The following is a 19,667-nucleotide window of genomic DNA, read 5'->3' as shown; positions in this document are numbered from 1 at the left end:
CCCTCCAGACACCAAAGACTTAATATCTCTACCTCTTCGAAATGTCCTCGGGATTGACGCGACGCCGCGGTGCGGGCGGCGCAGGACCTGCGGCCGAAGGAGACTCCAGCAATGGTGCTGCCCCTAGAACGAGCACACCCAGTGCCAGGGATAATGGACCCGAGACGAGCTACGAGAACTCAGAAAATGGCCACAAGATCGCATTCGACCCTCGAGACATTAGCGAGAGCGCTGAGCGAAGCAAGCAGCCCAAGCTCACTCTCATGGAAGAGGTGTTGCTACTTGGCCTCAAGGATAAGCAGGTAGGCTAGCACATATGCTCATACACGTGCCCTCTGTCCCCGAGACAGTACGGCACAATGCAGACAAACGCCTCTAACAATTTATTTTCTCAAGGGCTACCTTTCTTTCTGGAACGATAATATTTCTTATGCCCTCCGAGGATGCATCGTCATCGAGCTGGCCTTCCGTGGTCGCATTGCAATGGAGAAGGATGCTTCGAGACGTCGATTCCCCCTCGCAGACCGCAACATCGAGGTCATAGACGACACCCTCACGGGCGAGGTCCTCCTCGACGAAGCCCTCAAGATGATGAAGCAGAGTGAAAAGATGAGCGTCGCAACCTGGATCGACTTGATGAGCGGTAAATGGCCCCAAACTTTCCGTCTCCCAAGAACAGTCGCTGACTCCTTTTCGAATAATAGGCGAAACCTGGAACTTGATGAAGATCGGATACCAACTCAAGCAGGTCCGAGAACGACTCGCAAAGGGTCTTGTTGACAAGGGCATCCTCCGTACCGAGAAGCGCAATTTCCTCCTCTTCGACATGGCTACCCACCCCGTCGCCGATGGCGGTGCCAAGGAGGAGATCCGCCGCCGCGTCCGCAACGTCCTCACCCAACGAACCGTCGTCCTCAACGGCAGCCAATTCCTGCCAGAATCGCTCGAATTCCGTTATATGCGCACTATCGCCATGGTTTGCGCCGCCTACGCTGCTAACGTCCTCGAGAATGCCCTTGCATCCCTTGGCCACGAAGCTCGCGAGAGGGCTTTTGCGCAGACCGATGACCTGCTCGCCGACTACAGCCAATGGCCATTCGGCAAGAAGGCTACACAGAATGGCATCGGAGCCAACTTGCCTCAACTTATCAACGAGGTGGGTATTTTGTTTCACGAGAGGTTTCAAGACTGACATTAGCTACAGGAGGTCAACAGCGGCAAAGACAAGGAGCTCCAACTCGAAGTGGTTTCAGCTTGCTTGAGTGTCTTCACTCGACTTGATTCTCTCCTATAATCGTCCCCACGCAAGTTGTATGCGTGCCCGCTGCTGCTAAGAATAACGCCTGGATACATTCTCGATCAACTATCTAGCGTCCTAGTCAGGCCAAGCTCTTTCCCCAAAATCTCTGTTCCAACTACCCGATACTAATCCTTCTTTCGAACCGTTTTCACGACATGACTTTGACGATAAGAATCTCATGGCTCCCCTTCTCGCCGATACGATAGGCATGAGTCCCTACACACAACTACTACAATACGGAGCAACTTCAGGGAATTGGAACTTTCTTCGACTCAACTAGACCGAGTTGTAGTATCTTCCAGGCATGGAGAGCTTGGAACTTGGCAATTGACTAGCTCAGCGGAAACCTCTCTGGGTGTGTGTTGAAACAAGTGGTGCTGGTAGCCCACACACTTTCTAACCCTCCCCAAAACTTCTTTTAATGTCCTTTTTTATTTTTGTCGAGACTTATCTATTCTTCCTTTTATCTTTTTGTGAACCAAAAAAGGAGATGGACGGGATGAGTTTGCCTCGAGCTCTAACTCTGTTGTGTATGTGTCGGTTGTGTGCTGGGCTGGGGATAAGGGGGCGAAATTCAGGTCAATACGTGAAGCGTAGCCGTTGCTGTTTTGTCGTTGGAACCGGGCCTGGTGTTATCTGTTGTAATGAAAAGAAAAATACCACAGACAACTTTCTGTTTTTTCGCATGGTGAGGGCGTCTGTTTGCTCGGGGAACTTCAGGTTTCTCCTGTCGCTGTGGTGCATAACGGTGATGTTGGACTTGATATGACAGCCATGAGGATACGGATTAGATCACGGAGGAAAGGATACAGAGGTCTAAGAATACAAGGGAATTTGCACTGTTAAGCTTGGAAGTTCAGGGTTTCTTGCATCGACGGCGCAATCGAAGCACGCTCTCTCGCCTTCATGCCATATCAAGTCTATGAATGAATTATGTCAAGTATCAAATGCGCGCCGAAAGGCACTACTGTCAAGCGTCATCCTCCTGAAATGTTGTGCCATGCTTCCTCGCCTTTTTGCCGACCGGAACTCCGCCAGCGCCGTGTATCTTGATTACATCAAAGAGTAAAAAATCAATCAATCAATCTTTTTCTTCATCTCTGCCTTTCCTCAAGCTCATTTCTTTCCACCCTTCTTTCCACCTCCAACGCCCAGGCTTCCCTCGAAACCAGGGCGACCCTTCTTCTTAGCACCAGCGGCACCGGCCTTCTTCTTCTTCTTGCCGGCCTTGCCTAGCATCTTGTCATCGCGGCGCGCGCGCAGGTTCTCTTCTCGCTTGCGCTGACGTTCCTTCTGAGCTAGCTTAACGCCGTCAGATCGCTCGCGCCAGGCCTTCTCACTCTTCTTCTTGGCAACCTCCTTTCGCTTGACGGCGCGCTTGAGAAGAGCTTCATCGTCGCGGATCTTCTCGCCCTCTGCGCGACGGCGAGCTGTCAGCCAGGCATCCTTCTCGGCAATATCAGCTCGCTTCTCGGCATCAAGCTCCTGAAGACGCTTCTTCTGGTTCTGGACCTTGATGAGAGCTGTCTTGGGATCCGAAGGACCCTTCTTCTTGCCCTGGGTCAGCACATGGCCAAGGTCGCGAGAGAGTTGGGCACCATCGCCGAAGGCAACCCGACCAAAGGTGAAGTTGCTAGCATTCTCATCAAGCTCGACAGCGGGGCTCATAATACCAGGCGAGTTTGATATCAATGCCTCCTCACGCTTGCGTTGCTCCTCAAGCTTAGCCTGCATGCGCAACTCCTGCTTGTGGGCTTTTCGGGCCTCTTGTTTCTTTCGTCTCGATTCAATAAGCTCCTGGCGTGTGCGAATGGGCTTTCCATCAGGGCCATCAGCTTTTCGGGCAGCACGGAGAGCCTCAATCTTGGCAGCAAGGCGTGCTCGGATGGCAGTGGTGTCGGCCGGGAGCTTGATGTGCTTGGGCTTTTCTGAAGGGGCGACGGTGGATGAGATGGAGGTAGTGGTGCTGGCAGGGTCGGTGGTAGTCTCTGCAGGGGCTGCTGTGGAATCGTTTGTGTCAAACGTAGGGGAGTGTGGCTCGGATTCGTGACTCGAGTTGCCGCTAACCTCATCCTCTTTCTCCATACCAGAGATATCCATAGGCAAAACTTCGCCGTCGCCTTTATTTGTTGTCTCCTCTTCCTTCTTCTCCTCTTTTTGCTTCTGAACCTTAGTGGCAGGGCTCTTTGCTTGCTTCTTGGCAGGTTGCTTCTGGGCTTTTGGTGTAGGGGCTGGCGCATCATTGCTCTCAGTCTCATCTGCCTCGGCCTTTGTCGTCTTTTCGGTTTTCTTATCCTTCTTCTTATCCTTCTTAGCCGCCTTCTTTTCCTCTCTCCTAGACACCTTAGAGGGAGTTGCTTCAGCCGGTGCCTTGGGCTCTGTATCGTCGTTCTCGTCGGCGAGCTTCTGCTTCTTGTTGTTCTCAGTCTTAGCAGCCTTGAGACCCTCACCCGGCTTCTCAGAGTCTACGCCTGGAACGGGCTCGTAGTTTTCCCAGTCGTCATCGTTATCGGCTTCATCCTGTTGCTCCATCTCGCGCAGCTTGCGCTTGTTCTTGGCGCGCTCGTCCATGACCTCCTTAGCATTGCGGTTCAACTCGCTATCAGGATCCAACTTTCCGCGACGGGCGGCGGCCGCTTCTTCTTTCGTCTGCTTCTTCTTATTCCATTGATCCTATGGACGAATTAGCCTCCTATTGCGCTTGTAATGAAGAGCGTGAGGTGAGGAGAGGCAGGTGATATATTTGGATGACTGGGAGGCAGAGTTTGACTCGAAATCGATGGGATGTTCGCTTCACATACGCTTGTGTCTTCACCGTAGTACATCTTGGCAGGAATAAGACTCAGGATGCCATCAAAGGCATTGGACTGGGCGCGCAGGCGGTCCTATAGTACTCAAGGTCAGCTTGAAGGCTTCCTATTACCACCTATCGAAGGTTTGTACGACAGGCGGGGCATGACAGCGGCTGAGAAAACGGACCTTTACTGAAGACTCGCCCATATTAAATGTTGGTTCAATTCGAACGGGAATGAAGGTATCTTGAAGTCGCAAATATTAGTCCCAGGCGATTATCGAGATGACTTGGCGCTCTCGATATTAGTACGAGGTTGGAAAAAAAAGAAAGCTCGGATGGCGATTTGCTGCCTCGATTTTTTTGGGGAGGATCGTTGTAATTTTTTTTCCTGCCTGCTAACTAAACCGCTGGCCTTGCACTTTGTGTGGGGAAAGCCGAACTGAAGGCGGTCGATCTATCCCTGCAAAAGTCTAGCGCGATTCGGTCGAGATACGTACCGACCGATGCTTTGCTCAGGGTCTTGTCTTTTCCATAATTCTTGGGTGAGGCTCAAATTAAATTTCAGATCAAACTCAAACTGAATGATAATCATGGATATGACTGACATCGCCTTTGTTTCAACAAGATTTCGCTATTGGAAATCTCACCTTGCAGACAATACCGTCAGGATGTCAAAAGAATTGGCCGCCGAGACCTTAGGAGACAAAATAACTTGGTCAACTTATGTGAGCTTAGGCCAGTGGTTCGGCTACTTTTTATGTAGCCTAGCTTGGAGGACAATTCTTCTGACACCCACCTAGAAGAGTGATCATGCCTATGGGTGCGTACCACACTAATAGTGAAGAAGAATCGGATGGCTCACTTTTTAAGATGTCCGTATAGTAAGATGTCGTGAGGCTACTCTAACTAAATTCATCTCTTAACTCCCTCATGCTGATTACACCAGTGTCGTCGAGCTTTGAACCGTTCGGGGACTACTTATGAATATGAGAGAATGCAGTTTATTATCAAGCGCAATGAATCATCATAGACGCCATATTTCTACGTAGTTGGTAAGTCTTGATACCTCTCGCTGTCTTGTAAGTCGCGTTGACTAATCATGGTACGAAAATGAATCATATTATGTCCTGCCAGGAAAGCCAAATGTGGGATTTATTCGTTGATCATAATCGTCAAGTCTGTCATAATCTAGGTATCCTCTATTTCTTCTTGCCCTTCTTGCCGAGAGCAGCCTCTCGTTTACGGGCCTCTTTAGCTTCGAACTCAGCCTTCTTGACCTTTTCTTGCTCCTCTCTTTCTTCGCGCTCGGCCTGGGGCAGCATTAGTACATGTGGTCTAGTTGAAAACTCATGGTGACCGATTACTCACTTGTCTCCGTGCGGCATCTTGAGCACGCTGCTCGCGGATGGCCTTGAGGCGCTCCAGGTCGGCTCTGGACTCGTCGGTCTTGCCCTGGGCTGTCAGTCGCATGTGTTTCTCCTTGGCAGCTGCCGCCTCGAGGGCCTCGCGCTCGCGACGGGTTGGTGCCGCCTTCATGTTATCGATGCCTTCTGTGATCTCGTCGACACCCGCGGTGGCTTGCTTGCGCGCCTTCTTGGAGTGGTTGGGGTTGGCGGGCATATCGTCGTCCGAGTCGCTGTCGCTGTCGCTGTCTTCTGAGTCGCTTGATGGCAGGTCACCAACCTCGACTGTCTTGGCCTGTTGTTTGGCTATCGCTGCCTCCTTGCGGGCCTTCTTCTCGGCTCTGCGAGCCTCTCGCGATTGCTCCTGTGTTAGTTCGGCAGCAGGGCCGGCGGTTGCGGCATTGTCGCTGTCCTCCTCTTCTTCAGACTCCTCCTCCTCCTCCTCAGAGGACTCCTCTTCGTCGCTGTCGTCTTCTTTGTTGGGGTCGACAGCCCACATGCTGACTTCGTTTCCATCGGCATCGAGGGGTCGAATATCGCGGGAGAACTTCTTGCCACCTAGGCTTGTTAGCATTCTCGTGGCCTACTGAGTCGCAAATGATATAGCATTGACATACCTCCTCTAGCAGGCTTTCTGAATTTTCCTCCTCGGCCGCGAGCGCCGGTTCCAGGGGGACCACCAGGAGCCATGATGAACGATTTGTGATAAGGTATTTGGGTAAGTTAAGTTGACAGACTTGTTAGGAATGATGTCCTTTTTGTTGGTTGTCTCTTGTTTAAATGTTTGTTTGCTGATCAAACTTGTTCTGAGGCGGGGTAGCGGGGTAGCTAATGACGGCAGCAGTTTTGATAAGAGAGAAGGAACAGTGATCAAGGGACGTAGTCGATCAGGAACTTCAGAAACCTTGTTATTTATATGAGTCAAGGGATGCGTTGAATATGAGTAATTGGGATGCGCTGATACTTTTAAGATTTAAGTAAGAAGATACTTTATGCACGGCATTATGGGCAGGGCACCTACAGCCAAACACAGCACGACTTTGAGTTGAGGGTCAAGAAACGTGAGGCCAAAGAGGTGCCCTGTGAATAACTTAGTGCAGGTTGCCAGGTATTACGGCAGATAATGTTTCCCAGGAGGCACTGAAGGCTTTATTCAAGATTGAAAGACCAAATATTGTTTTGACTTTGTACATGGGCCTTTAGAAGCATACGGTCTTGTATCGATTTGTTTGTAACTGAACCACATGCAACTGTACAACACATGGAGCTAAAACAGTCGAGCCAAGACGAAAGGAACTGGTGAGTCAGGAACAAGATGGGCCTTCCGGGCTGACACTCCACAGCCCGTTGAAGTCATTGAACGAATAAAACACTCCCAGTTTGTACGCAGTGGCTAGGGGGGCGTAACTCATGCCGTCTAGTGGCGTCGATTTATCTGGTAGGCTGCATATGGCTTGTTTGTTCATCGTGCACGCGATGTGAGACAAGGTTTTGTTCTGGTTTACCAGGCTGCGTATACGAGTGTAAAGTTTTGTTGTACAGCGAATACATCTGTATCATGGATGAGTCTCTGAACCAAGTCCAATGGAAGCACCCCATCATCAGGTTAGAGGTAGGAACCCTAGGCTGTAGGTTCAATCTGCCATCGAGAACCCCACTGGAGTCAGTAACTTTCGCTTAACGAGATGGAGGGACCCTTACTTCGGTATATCAATATTCCGAGCCCGCTCTTTGAGGGCCCCACTCACGTAAACAAAACCACCTCGAGTGAGCCGCGATTTTAATTCTTTTTTTCCTTTCTTCTTCAACCTACTAGAAAAAACTGAATCCTTCAAATTCACTCTGGCTTTCATTACACCATGGAGGTACTTGGAGGGGAAACTGGAGGAAAGATGAATTTCCGCTGACACTTACCCTTTGTCCTGCTTGTAGCTTCGGCTGCGTTGGGAGAAAGAAATTTTGACGCGGTACATACCACTTCTTCAACACTCTTTACACATCGAGACATGGCACATAATTCCAGCCTAGCTGGTACTGGCTCGCAGGAAACCTGTGGCCGCTTGTAGTTTTCGCTTAGCATCTGCACTTGAAGCCGTTGCTTGGTTTGCGTGATCTATCTTGACATTGCGAAAGGCGTCGTTCATCTTTAATCGAGTGCTGCAGCGGCCCTCTTGAGCAGCTGGTGTGAACTATCAGCTTCGCCGTGCGGCTCGACTGTCCCGAAACTATGCGCATTCTGCAAAGACGATTGTATTCTTGTTCGCCCATCACAAATGGCATGCATTCAGCTTTTTGTAATGACCCCACGAACTTTTGATTCCTGAAGTATAGGGTAGTCTGACTTTTATTCAACGTACAAATCACGGACAGGATAGTGTGATCATAGCTGCCGAACTGTTGGCAATTGATCTCGTTACTGTCGAGTACTTGATGTTAATTCTGTGGTCATGGTCTTGACGTGCGTAATGCGAACGCATTCAGGAGTGCCCGCATACCCGCTGTCTGCATCGCCCAAGAAGATGAAAGGACCTGCACCAACGTTGGGAACACCATTTGCCTGTGCCAGATATTTCCACATGAAGCAATAAACATAAAACACCGTCTGCCATACGTTCATTATAAGTACTTCGATGGTCCATAGGTTCGTTCGAGGAAGCCATCCATAAACCTCCAAGAGCGCCCATCATGAGTCTTGGATTCGAATGCATACTTCAAAACGCAATACGCTGAGCCCAAGTTATCAATACATCAGCAACACATTCCAGGACTTTGCCACAACGACTATCGTCTAATGAATGGGCGGAGGCCAAGCTGCGATATAATATTCACAACTCCTTAAGGTCTAAAAGACACAGGTTAGCAAAGCCCAAAGATTTGGAGTAGGAACATACTTTGGCAAATTTGAATCGTGGAACCAATCATTCCTTGTTGGTGGGACAATGCCCCAAGAATCTTCAAGAAATCCTAAAGCCAATCCTTCCTCACCTCGACAAAGCCTCTAAAACATCGTCAAGTCGCTTCCTCTTCTGTTTCCTCAATGCCAACACAGGCGCTGATCGCTCCGATGCTACTAAGCTAGGTTCTTTCTTGGGAATCGGCGCCGGTTTCGGTTTCGGTGTACCTTGACCAGCAGCGTCTCGTGTAAAAGTGTACTTTCGCGTTGCGAACAACCCTCTACTGACATAGGAAGGTCTTGTACCAATACCACCATATCGAGAACTGTGGCCTAGATGCAGGCATGCTAGTGGCCGCGAAGGCAGAACAAAAGGACCGGCTACGGCTTTCGTAGAGGGACGAGCACCACGGGCTTCTAAATCTTGATCTAAACTCAGTTGTCCAAGAAAGGAGTACAGCCAAAACGCCCAAGACTCGAAAGCCACGCCGTGACAAGCACGAGCTTCTCGAGATGCGGCATCGGTATCCCATGATGGTGTCTGTACCTTTGCTGTATCTGTAAGATAGTCGAGCAGAGGCGGTGCTTGATGATCCTGGACAAACTTGACTGCACATCGGGAGTCGCTGCACAAAGAGACCAAGTCACTGTCGATACTCGCCGCAAGATCGCGAAGGGGTTTGCTCCTGGTCTCTTCCAGGGGTGCAAACAACATGAGATATCGTAGCAACGAGTCTTCCAACCCAGATGGTGCATCATCCTGTTCCCACCCATTCTTAGTCGCGGTCTCGTAGCTCTTAGACCAGTCCTCCCTTGCACCCATGACGTCGTACAATGCGAGAGAAGGGAACTTGGACACCCACTTGAGAGACTCCTGCGTCGTCGATTGATCGCCCCATATTCTTAATATGCGCAGCAAGGGAAATGGGTCAGGCTTCTCTGTCCATCCCCGGACAAGACGGTCCGAGACAGTTGGGAAGACAGTCCGGAGCTCATCGGCCGGTTGAATGAGTTCAAGGGCACCGAGATTAGGCATGTCAGCGAGGCACAGAAGATCGTGAGTGCTGAAAGAGCATCCGCCTGTGAGAACAAGATGAGTGATGAAATCTGTGGGCGGTGCTGTTAGAGGTTCGGTATAGCGGGTGATATCGTTCCCAGGACGGCAGATGTGTTGTCGGAAGCGGTACAGTCCAAGAGTCTTGTCGTCTTGGTCATCCATGAGAATTTTTGAAATCATCTTCCAAGCATGAAGACATACGCCTCTATGAAGAAAATTAGTTATGCCATTACATCCCGCGCCGCCCTTCGATCCAACTAACCTGGCCTCAAGATACCGCCAAATGCGCCATAGCATATTGCTCGGAATAGCCTCGAGATGTGACCTGGAGCGAACCTTGCCAATATTATCGGCGAGCACACTAATAGCCATATCTACTAAAGGACGAGGCCCACGAGGGCCCCGGGCTGTAAAGGAGGGATATGGTCGGCGTTTACTCCAATCCGCAGCGTTCTCATCGGATTCGGCGAGAGCTCCGCGTGACATGACATATTCTTTGAAGACTTGACCTGAATCTTGGTCGAACATGACTGATGAGACTAGAGACAGAAGAGAATCATATGAGTTTCGTTACAGAGCGTGAGTAATTGTGAAGCGCTTACTAAATGAGGCTGTGAGAGTGGCAAGGTTGTCGGAACCCGCTTGGTGATAACGCGTTTGGTGCAATGCCATGCATCTCACTAATACGCCAGTGCAGTGAAACGACTACTGGGCTTCAAAATAACTACTAAATAGGTAAAAAATCATAAAGATAGTTCACATTATTGTGTTTTCGTTGATTTATATATTTTTTATATTGTTTGACGCTTTAAAATCTTTTATCTACCTATCATCGCTCTTAACGGAAACGCCATATCCGTCGTCCTTTTACCTCTTTTCCATATAGTAACGGGAACAAGCGTAGCCACGCATATATGGCTTGATAACGGCTGCCCTGTGATGCGATGGCTTCCAGCCATTCGATCCGCTTCGCCTCTCGACTTAATAATCCAACACCGGGTAATCATTCATCAGTAAATGCTTCTCCCATCAATATGCGCTATGGTATCCAATCATAAACATCTTTTCTTCTCTTGAAATCGTATCCTCTATAGCATGGGCTTGAGGTCCTCGGCAACGTGGAAGGGAGCCTCGGTCTTGCTCTTGACTTCGTCAACAGTGACACCGTCGGCGATCTCAACCAGAGTAAGGCCGTTGGCAAAGTCGACATCGAAGACAGCCTGGGAACAGCAGTTAGTACATTATCGTTACGAAGAGCAGACTCTTGAACTAACCAGCTCGGTAATGATTCTTGAAACGCAAGCACGTCCGGTCAGAGGGAAGGCGCATTGCTTGACGATCTTAGGGTTGCCCTTCTTATCAGTGTGCTCCATGGTCACAACAACCTTGGTCTCGCTGGGGTTGCTGACAAGATCCATAGCACCACCGAAGCCCTTGACCTTTCCAGGAAGCATCCAGTTAGCCAGGTCACCAGTGGCGCTGACCTGCATAGCTCCCAGGATGGTAAGGTTGATGCGACCGCTGCGGATCATGCCAAAACTCTCCTCGCTGCCAAAGACGGCGGCACCAGGCTTGAGAGTGACAGTCTCCTTACCAGCGTTAATCAGATCAGGGTCCTCCTTACCCTTTTGAGGGTAAGGGCCTAGACCGAGGATACCGTTCTCAGACTGGAGCTGGACCTCGACCTCAGGGCCGACGAAGCCAGGGGCAAGCATGGGCATACCGATACCCAGGTTGGCGTACATGCCGTTCTTGAACTCCTTAGCAGCACGGCGAACGATGCGCTCACGCTTGGCGGCTGTGTCGCCGGAGCCCAGAGCCTTGGTGGCCTCGGGGTCATTGGGATCCTTGGCCCAGGTGTACTTCTCGATCGACTTCTCCTCGGTGCTCTGGATGACACGCTTGACATAGATACCGGGCAGGTGAACAGCCTCAGGGGGGATCTCACCGGGCTCAACGATGTGCTCAGCCTCAACAATGGTCATCTTGGCGTTGCGACCCATGGCGCCGTTGAAGTTGTGGGCGGCAAGGCGGAATTGGCAGTTACCGAGCTTGTCAGCCTTGTAGGCCTTGACAAAGGCGTAGTCGCCGTCAATGCTCTCCTCAAGGAGGTAAGACTTGCCCTTGAAGACCTTGACGTCCTTGGGGTAAGAGTATACGTCGGGAGAGCCGTCGGCCTTGTTGCGCAGAGGTAGATCACCAGTTTGGACAACAGTACCAAAGGCAGCGGGGGTGTAGAAAGCGGGAACACCCTTTCCACCAGCAGCGCATCGCTCGGCGAGAGTTCCCTGAGGTGTCAGCTCAAGCTCGACCTCACCAGTGAGATACATCTTCTCAAAGGTCTTGTTCTCGCCAATGTAACTGGCAATCATCTTGCGGATCTGCTTGGTCTTGAGCAGTCTGCCGAGACCAAAGTTATCCGTACCGGCATTGTTGGAAACGGCTGTGAGACCGGTGATGTCGGGCTTCTCGAGGACCTCGTTGATGAGGGAGTCAGGGACACCACAGAGACCGAAGCCACCGCAAAGCAGGGTCGAGTTGGGCCTCATATCCTGGAGGGCTTCCTTGGCTGAAGGGAAGACCTTGTTGATCTCGGCGCGGCGCGCGGTCGCTGAGAAGGATCGCGCAAGAGCGACATTAGGCTTAAAGGTATCAGTCAGTATGCGCCTGGAATTGTGTGTCGCGTGGTATGAATTAGACCTACGTTGACGGGATTGCGAGCGAAAGCTCGGAGAGTCCGTAACCTGAAAGCTGCAGAAGGCATCTTGTGTATATATGAAAGATGGGTATAGCTTCAATATGAAGATCGACAATCCTGCTGTCAGCTACAATGTAGGATGATTTGGAGATCAATTGAGCTTCATGCAACAGCACTCTTCCTGGAAAATAGGAATTAGAGTGAGATAAGACGAGGAGAGGAAGACACAGAGAGAAGAGAGAGCATGAGCCGAATGACGATAGAAGTCGGCGGGCCGTTGGCGGGGGATATCCGTTTATTAAGGCCGGTGCTGGCCGTGGGTCTACCTCCGGGCACCTTCCCAGGCTTGAGTGCTCATGAGTTCCGCGATCTGAATTCGGAAGCGAGTATCGGCATTCGGAAATTCGTGGGGAACCAATGGAAGGAGCAAGCCTCAAGGGAACTTCATGTCAAAGGACGGCTAAAGGATCGGATGCAGATACTGTACGTACTAGTCTAAGAGCTTTAGCTTCAGGCCCCTTCAAAACTGCGGGAAGTGGCCGGGGCATTATTCCTCGTGTGGAGGCCGAGGATGATGGTACTGGAGTGGAGGGACAGCGGGGGCTCAAGTCCGGGGCAGCTACAGTCAACCAGTCTGAAGCTGTAGTTTTAGTGGCTCAGGGAGCGGAATAACTGATGGGTAATGGGTTTTCCGAAGGCGACCGGCTATTCTTTTCGGGAGTTGGACTTGTCATGACGGAACTGGGCTTCTCATGACAGCCAAAGAACTAACTATGTTGGGTAAATTCACTGATACAGAGAGATCAGGTTCACGGGGTTCAGTCGCCGTTTTATTTATTGACATTCTTTGTATTAGTAGTGATTATGATGACTACTTGCTTGTAAAAGACCAGATGGTTGTTGTTCCGGGCACTCCCCGACGGAACCGATGTCGGCTATTGGACTTGCTCAGAAGCGAAGCTAATATTGAGATGGGGATCCCCTCCCGTTCTTGTTCCTCTTTCTCACCCTTGTCCTCCTCTGCAAAGCCAAACCACACACCCATGATATTTTGACCAAAAACTCCAAAGCTCCAAAAAAGTCCACAAATGACCCTAGAGGTAAAACAAAACACGAAGATGATAGAATAAATGTGCTCATATGAGCGGAAGAATGATAATAAGCCACCGGGTATTTCTTTATCCTCCACTGTAGCCATTTCCCATGATGAGCGCTCAACACTTCACTCATTCATCCATAGTCATGGTGGTTGTGGCATTTTCCGGGTGAAGGGCCACGAGTCCGATCAAGTTTCCTTCAGGGTCGACAAACTCTCCAATGTCCATAATGCATTGTCGAACGCCGAACCGCATCTGCTTGACTTCGCCGTAATGACACTCGATCAACGACTCAGCCATTTCAATATCAGCAACTCGGATGTGACACGAAGGCGTTGCACCAAACGCCATGGCCATCTGTCGTCTATGCTCGAGGTGAGCACTGTCATCTCCTGCGCTCTTGATCTGAATCAGGGCGCCAGTGATGCGAGATCCTCCACTCTGGCTCGAGTTGAAGAAGTTCATGGGCTGCGTGTCGAAGTGCGAAGATCCCCACCGTCTCATGTAGGAATCATCAGACTGTTGGGCGTTCATGTCTCCATAGAACTTCCAGCCGAAGCAGCGTGAGTAAAAGTTTACCGCTCTGTCTATATTGAAGCAGTAGAGAAGAAGAAAGTCGGGCGTGCCGCCCATGACGGATACGTCGGGTCTATCGATTCCACATGTTTCGGTTTGAGGCAACAAAGGAGGCAGCAAGTCGTTGTCGTTCTTAATGTCTGGAGAACCGGCACTTCCAACGGTCAAGTTCTTAGCGGCAGTTATAGGCAGCGAGAAGGTTGATGCAAAGGCAGGCGGAGTAGGCATCTCTGCAATGGGAGTGTTGATGGTGTCGTGACCCAGCGAGGGTACTGGCGAGGGTGTTCGGCGATCCACATCCAAGTCCATGGCCGATGATGAGAGCGAGAGACAAGGTTGTTGTTTTGTATACGATTCCATTTTTGATGACGTGGGAAGATGGTTAAGAAAGGCTGACTCAGTTGAAACTCATCAGCAGTAGTGTCAAGCGATTCAAGCACACTTGAGTATTATGGGATGGTAGGTGAGGAGAAGTGGCAAGCCGTGAGGCAACAGTCTAACAAAAGGAAAAGATGTCGAAAGTGAATCGGAAACGACAATACAAGTCGACAACGGCTAGGAACAGATTATTAATGGTAGACCAGGTGGTTGATATTATATGGTTTGCATGAGCAAGCAAACAATCAAGCAAGCCATCGGATGGCAGACATGGATTCCCTTGCTCTTATAACCGCCTTTCAGATAAAGAGGAGGCAATCTCCTGGAACCGCAAAAGGCAGACTTCCCTTACATGCTGCGTGCCTCAATGTGCATAAGCCATAAAACACTCAAAAAGCAATGATCCGAGACTGAGAGCACAGAACTTGGCGTTGGTTCTATCTGGGGCTTGCCAGGCCAACTTGGGCTAAGTGGTATGGAGGTTAAGGTAAGGAGAGGCAAGACATTCAGAACATCAACAAAACAAAACAAACACTAGACGGGGCCTTTTTCTGGTGTTACGTCAAGGAACCAATCGACAACTCAAAACGGCTAAAGACGTCAAGGGCGGTAGAAACCTGCAGCAAGGTAGGGGTTCTAGTTGTGCAAGGCTAATGCAGTAGAGACTCAGAGAGCCCAAGAGCTGTCTCGATCTGATGTCCATCATCATGAACACGCGTGTCTGGTGAAAACAAAAAAAAGTTGATATTCAGGACCCTAATTGTGTATTCCTGGTATTCAGAGTTTGGGCTGGAATGGTAAACAACCCGATATCCCACGGCTGAACGGTCCATCATCAAACATTTGTCTCAGTAGCGTGCGTTTCTTAATTTACACACATAGTCCAGAGTGATTTAGTGCGTGGATTCACGTTTGACTTGTCTTACTTTCCGGCACAAAGAGACTTTGGTTGACGATCACCGATCGCAAGCATGGCAGGATGAAACTAATGCACTGCACAGCAATAAAGGGTGAAGTATGAGGTTGGATAGAGGTGGTTGAAGTTGAAGTAGGCTAATGCTGATGGATCCATATCAAGGGTATGCATCTATTGGACGAGACCTGAACTGGCTTGAGCGTTCTGCAAGGCGGCTCTATTTGGCGGGTTTTATCAAAGCAAGGAGTTCATATTTATCTAGCGATCGCCTGAACAAGTTCCCACATGCTCGTGCTGTAGTAGCTGCATAATCTTTGTGCAAGGAAGATCTGGCGTGAACCTTTTTCAAAGAAGATGGTGCAATGATCGGCTCCATATTTCAGGAGGGCAATTCTTGAGGGAGAGAAGGAGAGAAAGATCGTGATCATGACACGAACAAGCTGGAGCTTTTGATCTTATATCCGTTCCATCTGGCTGCGAGTTCAGACCTCAATTTCACCATACCGAGGTTGCAAAGTCCAACCTCAATTGATTGATATCACCCCTTGGACTTCATAAAGAAGATCAATTTACATACAGTGATAAGAAATAATTGAATCAATTGTATAAGAGAACAAGAAAATAATTCTGCAACATGAGCTTTTTAACACAGACCCTTGCAGCCCAGACGAACTGATGGAAGCTGCACAGACTTGCTCGGTAGGTACGTACCGTCAGCGATAAGGATCTTATCGCCCCGCAGATCCAACGGTTGCAGAAAAAAAATTAGTTACCATCCCAGGTCAAGCCAAACAATAGCGACAGGTTCACCAACAAGGACCCTCCGAAACGACGACAATTTCCGCCATTCTCACAACTGGCGCAACACGTTCGGTCGTCATGGAGTCAAGTTCGAAACGCCGCAAAATCGACCATGCTGGGTCTGGACTAAGACATGATGCTCTTATCGATTTTGAGGCTCGTAGCTCTGCCCGTGTCTCAACCGCTAGCACATTCGTGCTCCAAACCGACGAGCTGCTCAAGGAAGCCAAACTCGACTATGGAAAGGCATTGAAGGGAGTCGATGAAAATCTGCACAAACTGAAGGAGGCCATCGATACTGCGGAACCCCATGGCCCTGAACTTGTTTGTTCTATCCTGCCAAAAGCCGTCGCCTCTTCAAAAAGACTAACAAAATTTTAAGATCACCCAAGTCACCACCCGCTTTGAGAAGAAGCATCGCATCGTCATTCCCTACCCCGATCCGAAGCCCGCAAAAGATGCGCCCTACAAGCTATCTTTCGAGAAGCCAGCTTCGTACAACGTCGTCGGCAGTTACGTTGCTAAGACCATGATCAAGTCCCAGGCGCATTTCGGAATTGATATGGTAGTCCAAATGCCCAAGACCATGTTCCAGGAGAAGGACTTTACAAGCATGCGATACTTTTACCGAAGAGCCTACTATATCGCCTACATCGCCGCCAGCGTCAAGAAAGAGTTGGAAGATTCGATGGACATCGGTTTCGAATACCTTAACGAGAACCCCCTTCTGCCTGTGCTCGCACTTCGACCTAAGCCCGAAGAGGATGACGAGGATAACAAGGACACTAAGGGAAAGCCATCCAAGAAGAAGGCAAAGGTCGCCAAGTCCCCGTATACTATTCGACTCATCCCCTGCGCGCCTGAGGGTCTCTTCCCCAAGACCAAGTTGCTTCCCACCTCCAACAACAACCGAAGTGGAGAGACCGACGACAAGAAAACAAAGTCCGGCACCCCTTTCTACAACTCTACTCTGAAGGCTGAGGAGGCTTTCATTTCTTACTTGCGCGTCCTTACACACGCCAAGAATGAATGTCCAGCTTTGACTGATGCCTGTGTCCTGGGAAGAATCTGGCTGCAACAGAGGGGCTTTGGCAGTTCTGTGTCGCAAGGTGGTTTTGGTCACTTCGAATGGTCTGTCATGATCGCCCTGTTGCTCCAGATGGGTGGACGTAATGGCCAGGCAATGCTTTCCAACTCTCTCAGCAGTACCGAACTCTTCAAGGCTGCCGTGCAATTCCTCTCAACCACCGACTTCAACGAAAAGCCATTTGTGTTTGGTTCCTCGAAGATCAACGCCGATACCGTCAAAGAAGCTGGCCCTGTTATGTACGATCCCATCCGAGAACTCAATGTGCTCTACAAGATGAACCCCTGGTCTGCCAGCCTCCTTCAGATGCACGCCAAATCTACTACCGACAACCTCGCCGACGAAGCCGCCGACAAGTTTGCCCCGACTTTCATCATCAAGTCAGATGCGCCTCTTCAAACATTCGACGCCATTTTCGAGGTCAAGAGTCAGTATGTGAAGCCCTCAGACTCTCCCGACCGCAGGGGAGCGGCTTGGGAATTCAGCTTGGAAGCCCACAAGGTACTCGCGAAGGCGTTTGGTAACCGATCTCATCTTGTGCACTTCCAGTTGCCTTCAAAGGCAGGATGGAAACTGGGCTCTGCACCGTCCTCAGATGCTGGCAAGGTTCAGTTTGGTGTTATGTTTGAGTTTGCCCAGATGGCTCGTCAAATGGAGCATGGTCCTGCCGCTGAGGAACAAGAGGAAGCAGCAAAGTTCCGACGATTCTGGGGTGAGAAGGCTGAGTTGCGTCGCTTCAAGGACGGAAGTATTCTCGAGTGTGTCGAGTGGTCAAGCAAAGTGCCATTCCAGATTTGCGAAGAGATTGCTGAACACACGTTGAAACGACACCTCAAGGTCGAGAGCGGAGCAATCACTGCCTATGGTGCGGGCTTCTCCAACATCGTCACCTTCACACATATGGATAAGGAGGCTTTTGACGCTGCCCGCCGAGCTTTCCAAACTCTCGAATACGACATCCGAAATCTTGAAGACCTTCCATTGCAGATCCGACAACTCGCGGCAGTATCGCCAGCTGCCAGATATGCTTCGGTTGATGCTCCTAGACCCGGCTTCCACACAGGCACCATCGAGCCTATAGATGTCAATCTCTACTTCGAGGCCTCGGGTCGATGGCCGGAGAACTTGGTCGCCATCCAGGAGACCAAGATCGAGTTTCTGCTTGATTTCGACAGACGACTCAAAGCGACCAAGGAGAACATCACAACCCACCTTGGCCGAGAAAACAAGGAGATCGGAATCGAGAACTTGGCTTACCTCGATATCGTGTATGATACCGGTGCAGCATTCCGATTAAGGATCCACGCCGACCTAGAGGACATATTGCTTGAGAGACAGATCAAGAATAAGACTCTTGATCCTCGTATCCGTGAGGACTCTGAAGCAGCACTCGCCAGAACCAAGTGGCTCTTTGAGACCCTGCCAATTCATACACAAACTATTGCAACCTTCTGCACAAGACTACACCCTCTGTCCCAGACCATTCGCTTGGTCAAGCATTGGTTCAACGCCCACAAGCTCTCAAGTCACATTAGCGAAGAGCTTATTGAGCTCTTTGTCCTGAGTGTCTTTCTACAACCCTACCCTTGGCGTGCACCCACAAGTGCTTCAACTGGTTTCTTGCGCGTCCTGACCTTCCTGTCCCGCTGGGACTGGCGCGATGAGCCCTTGATTGTCGACTCAGCTGAGGAGTTGACGGACGATGATCGCCACAACATCCGCAAAGAGCTTGAGGGTTGGCGTAAAAAGGACCCTAACATGAACCATACTGTTATGTTTGTTGCCACTTCGGTCGATACGTCTGGTCTGGCGTACACTCGCAATGGCCCTTCCAAGCTCATTGCTTCGCGCATGACTCGATTGGCCAAGGCTGCTTGCAAGGTTGTCAAAGACAGTGGCTACGGCATCGATGCGATTGAGCTCTTTGAAACATCTCTCGAAGACTACGATGTTCTCTTCCACCTTTCTCGCAAGGCCATCCGCTCTATCCTTCGAGAGGCAGCCTGCGATCCTTCTGCCCACCGCCGTTCCCAGTTCAAGAACCTTGATGATAGAACAGGTCGCGCACCTCTCCCCATCCGCGCTCACCCTGTCGAAATCTTTATGCAAGAGCTGCAGCGCATCTACGAGGATACACTTGTGTTCTTCAGGGGAACTAACAACGGTGAAGAGGACGATGCTGTTATTGGTGCTATCTGGAACCCAAAGCTTCAGCAGCAGAAGTTCCGAGCAGGTCTACCTTACAACTTCCACAAGGTCGCGGGTGAGGACGACGATGTTGTGGTGGTGAACCGAAAAGCTGTGTTAGCAGAGATTTCAAGAATTGGTGGTGATATGATTAGGAAGATCGAAGAGGTGGAGTAAGATACGACAATGCTAGAGTGGTGAATACTTTAGATAATACCCATGAGCGTAGATATGGATCTGGTTCTAATATGACGATAAACTAAAAGTATATTTTTATTTACTGTTCTGGATATATTTGATTACTACTCAACCCTCCAGAACCCGTTTTCTTTTATGTGAAGTGTCTCGATACCAGGGACACAAGCAAGTGAAGACAACACTGTTTTCAGCAGTCTGTTCGATACTCTCGTCTTATAAGTGCTTGTGTCAGTAGCAAAGTTAAGTAATTGAGCGCATGTCAATAATACATGATAAGAAGGT

The 19,667-nt window shown here is 50.0% G+C and overlaps 7 protein-coding genes across 7 annotated transcripts; 2 read left to right on the top strand and 5 right to left on the bottom strand.

The window, feature by feature from the left end:
- Nucleotides 1-41: 41 nt before the first annotated feature.
- Nucleotides 42-1,294, top strand: FIESC28_03084 (uncharacterized protein; the record flags this gene model as incomplete). Its single annotated transcript, XM_031157233.1, has 4 exons — nucleotides 42-302; nucleotides 397-643; nucleotides 705-1,156; nucleotides 1,205-1,294. The coding sequence occupies 4 exons, from the start codon at nucleotides 42-44 to the stop codon at nucleotides 1,292-1,294; spliced, it is 1,050 nt and encodes a 349-aa protein (XP_031018775.1).
- A 1,122-nt stretch (nucleotides 1,295-2,416) lies between these two features.
- On the bottom strand, nucleotides 2,417-4,300 carry FIESC28_03083 (uncharacterized protein; the record flags this gene model as incomplete). Its single annotated transcript, XM_031157232.1, has 3 exons — nucleotides 2,417-3,973; nucleotides 4,102-4,185; nucleotides 4,280-4,300. The coding sequence occupies 3 exons, from the start codon at nucleotides 4,298-4,300 to the stop codon at nucleotides 2,417-2,419; spliced, it is 1,662 nt and encodes a 553-aa protein (XP_031018774.1).
- A 993-nt stretch (nucleotides 4,301-5,293) lies between these two features.
- On the bottom strand, nucleotides 5,294-6,187 carry FIESC28_03082 (uncharacterized protein; the record flags this gene model as incomplete). Its single annotated transcript, XM_031157231.1, has 3 exons — nucleotides 5,294-5,404; nucleotides 5,463-6,055; nucleotides 6,115-6,187. The coding sequence occupies 3 exons, from the start codon at nucleotides 6,185-6,187 to the stop codon at nucleotides 5,294-5,296; spliced, it is 777 nt and encodes a 258-aa protein (XP_031018773.1).
- A 2,291-nt stretch (nucleotides 6,188-8,478) lies between these two features.
- On the bottom strand, nucleotides 8,479-9,975 carry FIESC28_03081 (uncharacterized protein; the record flags this gene model as incomplete). The annotated part of the gene is made up of 2 exons (XM_031157230.1): nucleotides 8,479-9,652; nucleotides 9,710-9,975. The coding sequence occupies 2 exons, from the start codon at nucleotides 9,973-9,975 to the stop codon at nucleotides 8,479-8,481; spliced, it is 1,440 nt and encodes a 479-aa protein (XP_031018772.1).
- A 560-nt stretch (nucleotides 9,976-10,535) lies between these two features.
- Nucleotides 10,536-12,211, bottom strand: FIESC28_03080 (uncharacterized protein; the record flags this gene model as incomplete). The annotated part of the gene is made up of 3 exons (XM_031157229.1): nucleotides 10,536-10,667; nucleotides 10,722-12,089; nucleotides 12,152-12,211. The coding sequence occupies 3 exons, from the start codon at nucleotides 12,209-12,211 to the stop codon at nucleotides 10,536-10,538; spliced, it is 1,560 nt and encodes a 519-aa protein (XP_031018771.1).
- Nucleotides 12,212-13,371: 1,160 nt separating this feature from the next.
- Nucleotides 13,372-14,178, bottom strand: FIESC28_03079 (uncharacterized protein; the record flags this gene model as incomplete). Its single annotated transcript, XM_031157228.1, has 1 exon — nucleotides 13,372-14,178. One exon carries the CDS (start codon nucleotides 14,176-14,178, stop codon nucleotides 13,372-13,374), a length of 807 nt encoding a protein of 268 aa, XP_031018770.1.
- Nucleotides 14,179-15,991: 1,813 nt separating this feature from the next.
- Nucleotides 15,992-19,364, top strand: FIESC28_03078 (uncharacterized protein; the record flags this gene model as incomplete). The annotated part of the gene is made up of 2 exons (XM_031157227.1): nucleotides 15,992-16,237; nucleotides 16,296-19,364. The coding sequence occupies 2 exons, from the start codon at nucleotides 15,992-15,994 to the stop codon at nucleotides 19,362-19,364; spliced, it is 3,315 nt and encodes a 1,104-aa protein (XP_031018769.1).
- Nucleotides 19,365-19,667: the final 303 nt, after the last annotated feature.

The sequence above is a fragment of the Fusarium coffeatum genome (genome assembly GCF_003316985.1).
Source record: "Fusarium coffeatum strain FIESC_28 chromosome Unknown BRIP53273_contig_65, whole genome shotgun sequence".
Classification (NCBI taxonomy): domain Eukaryota; kingdom Fungi; phylum Ascomycota; class Sordariomycetes; order Hypocreales; family Nectriaceae; genus Fusarium; species Fusarium coffeatum.
This window is presented reverse-complemented; position numbering and strand designations above follow the sequence as displayed.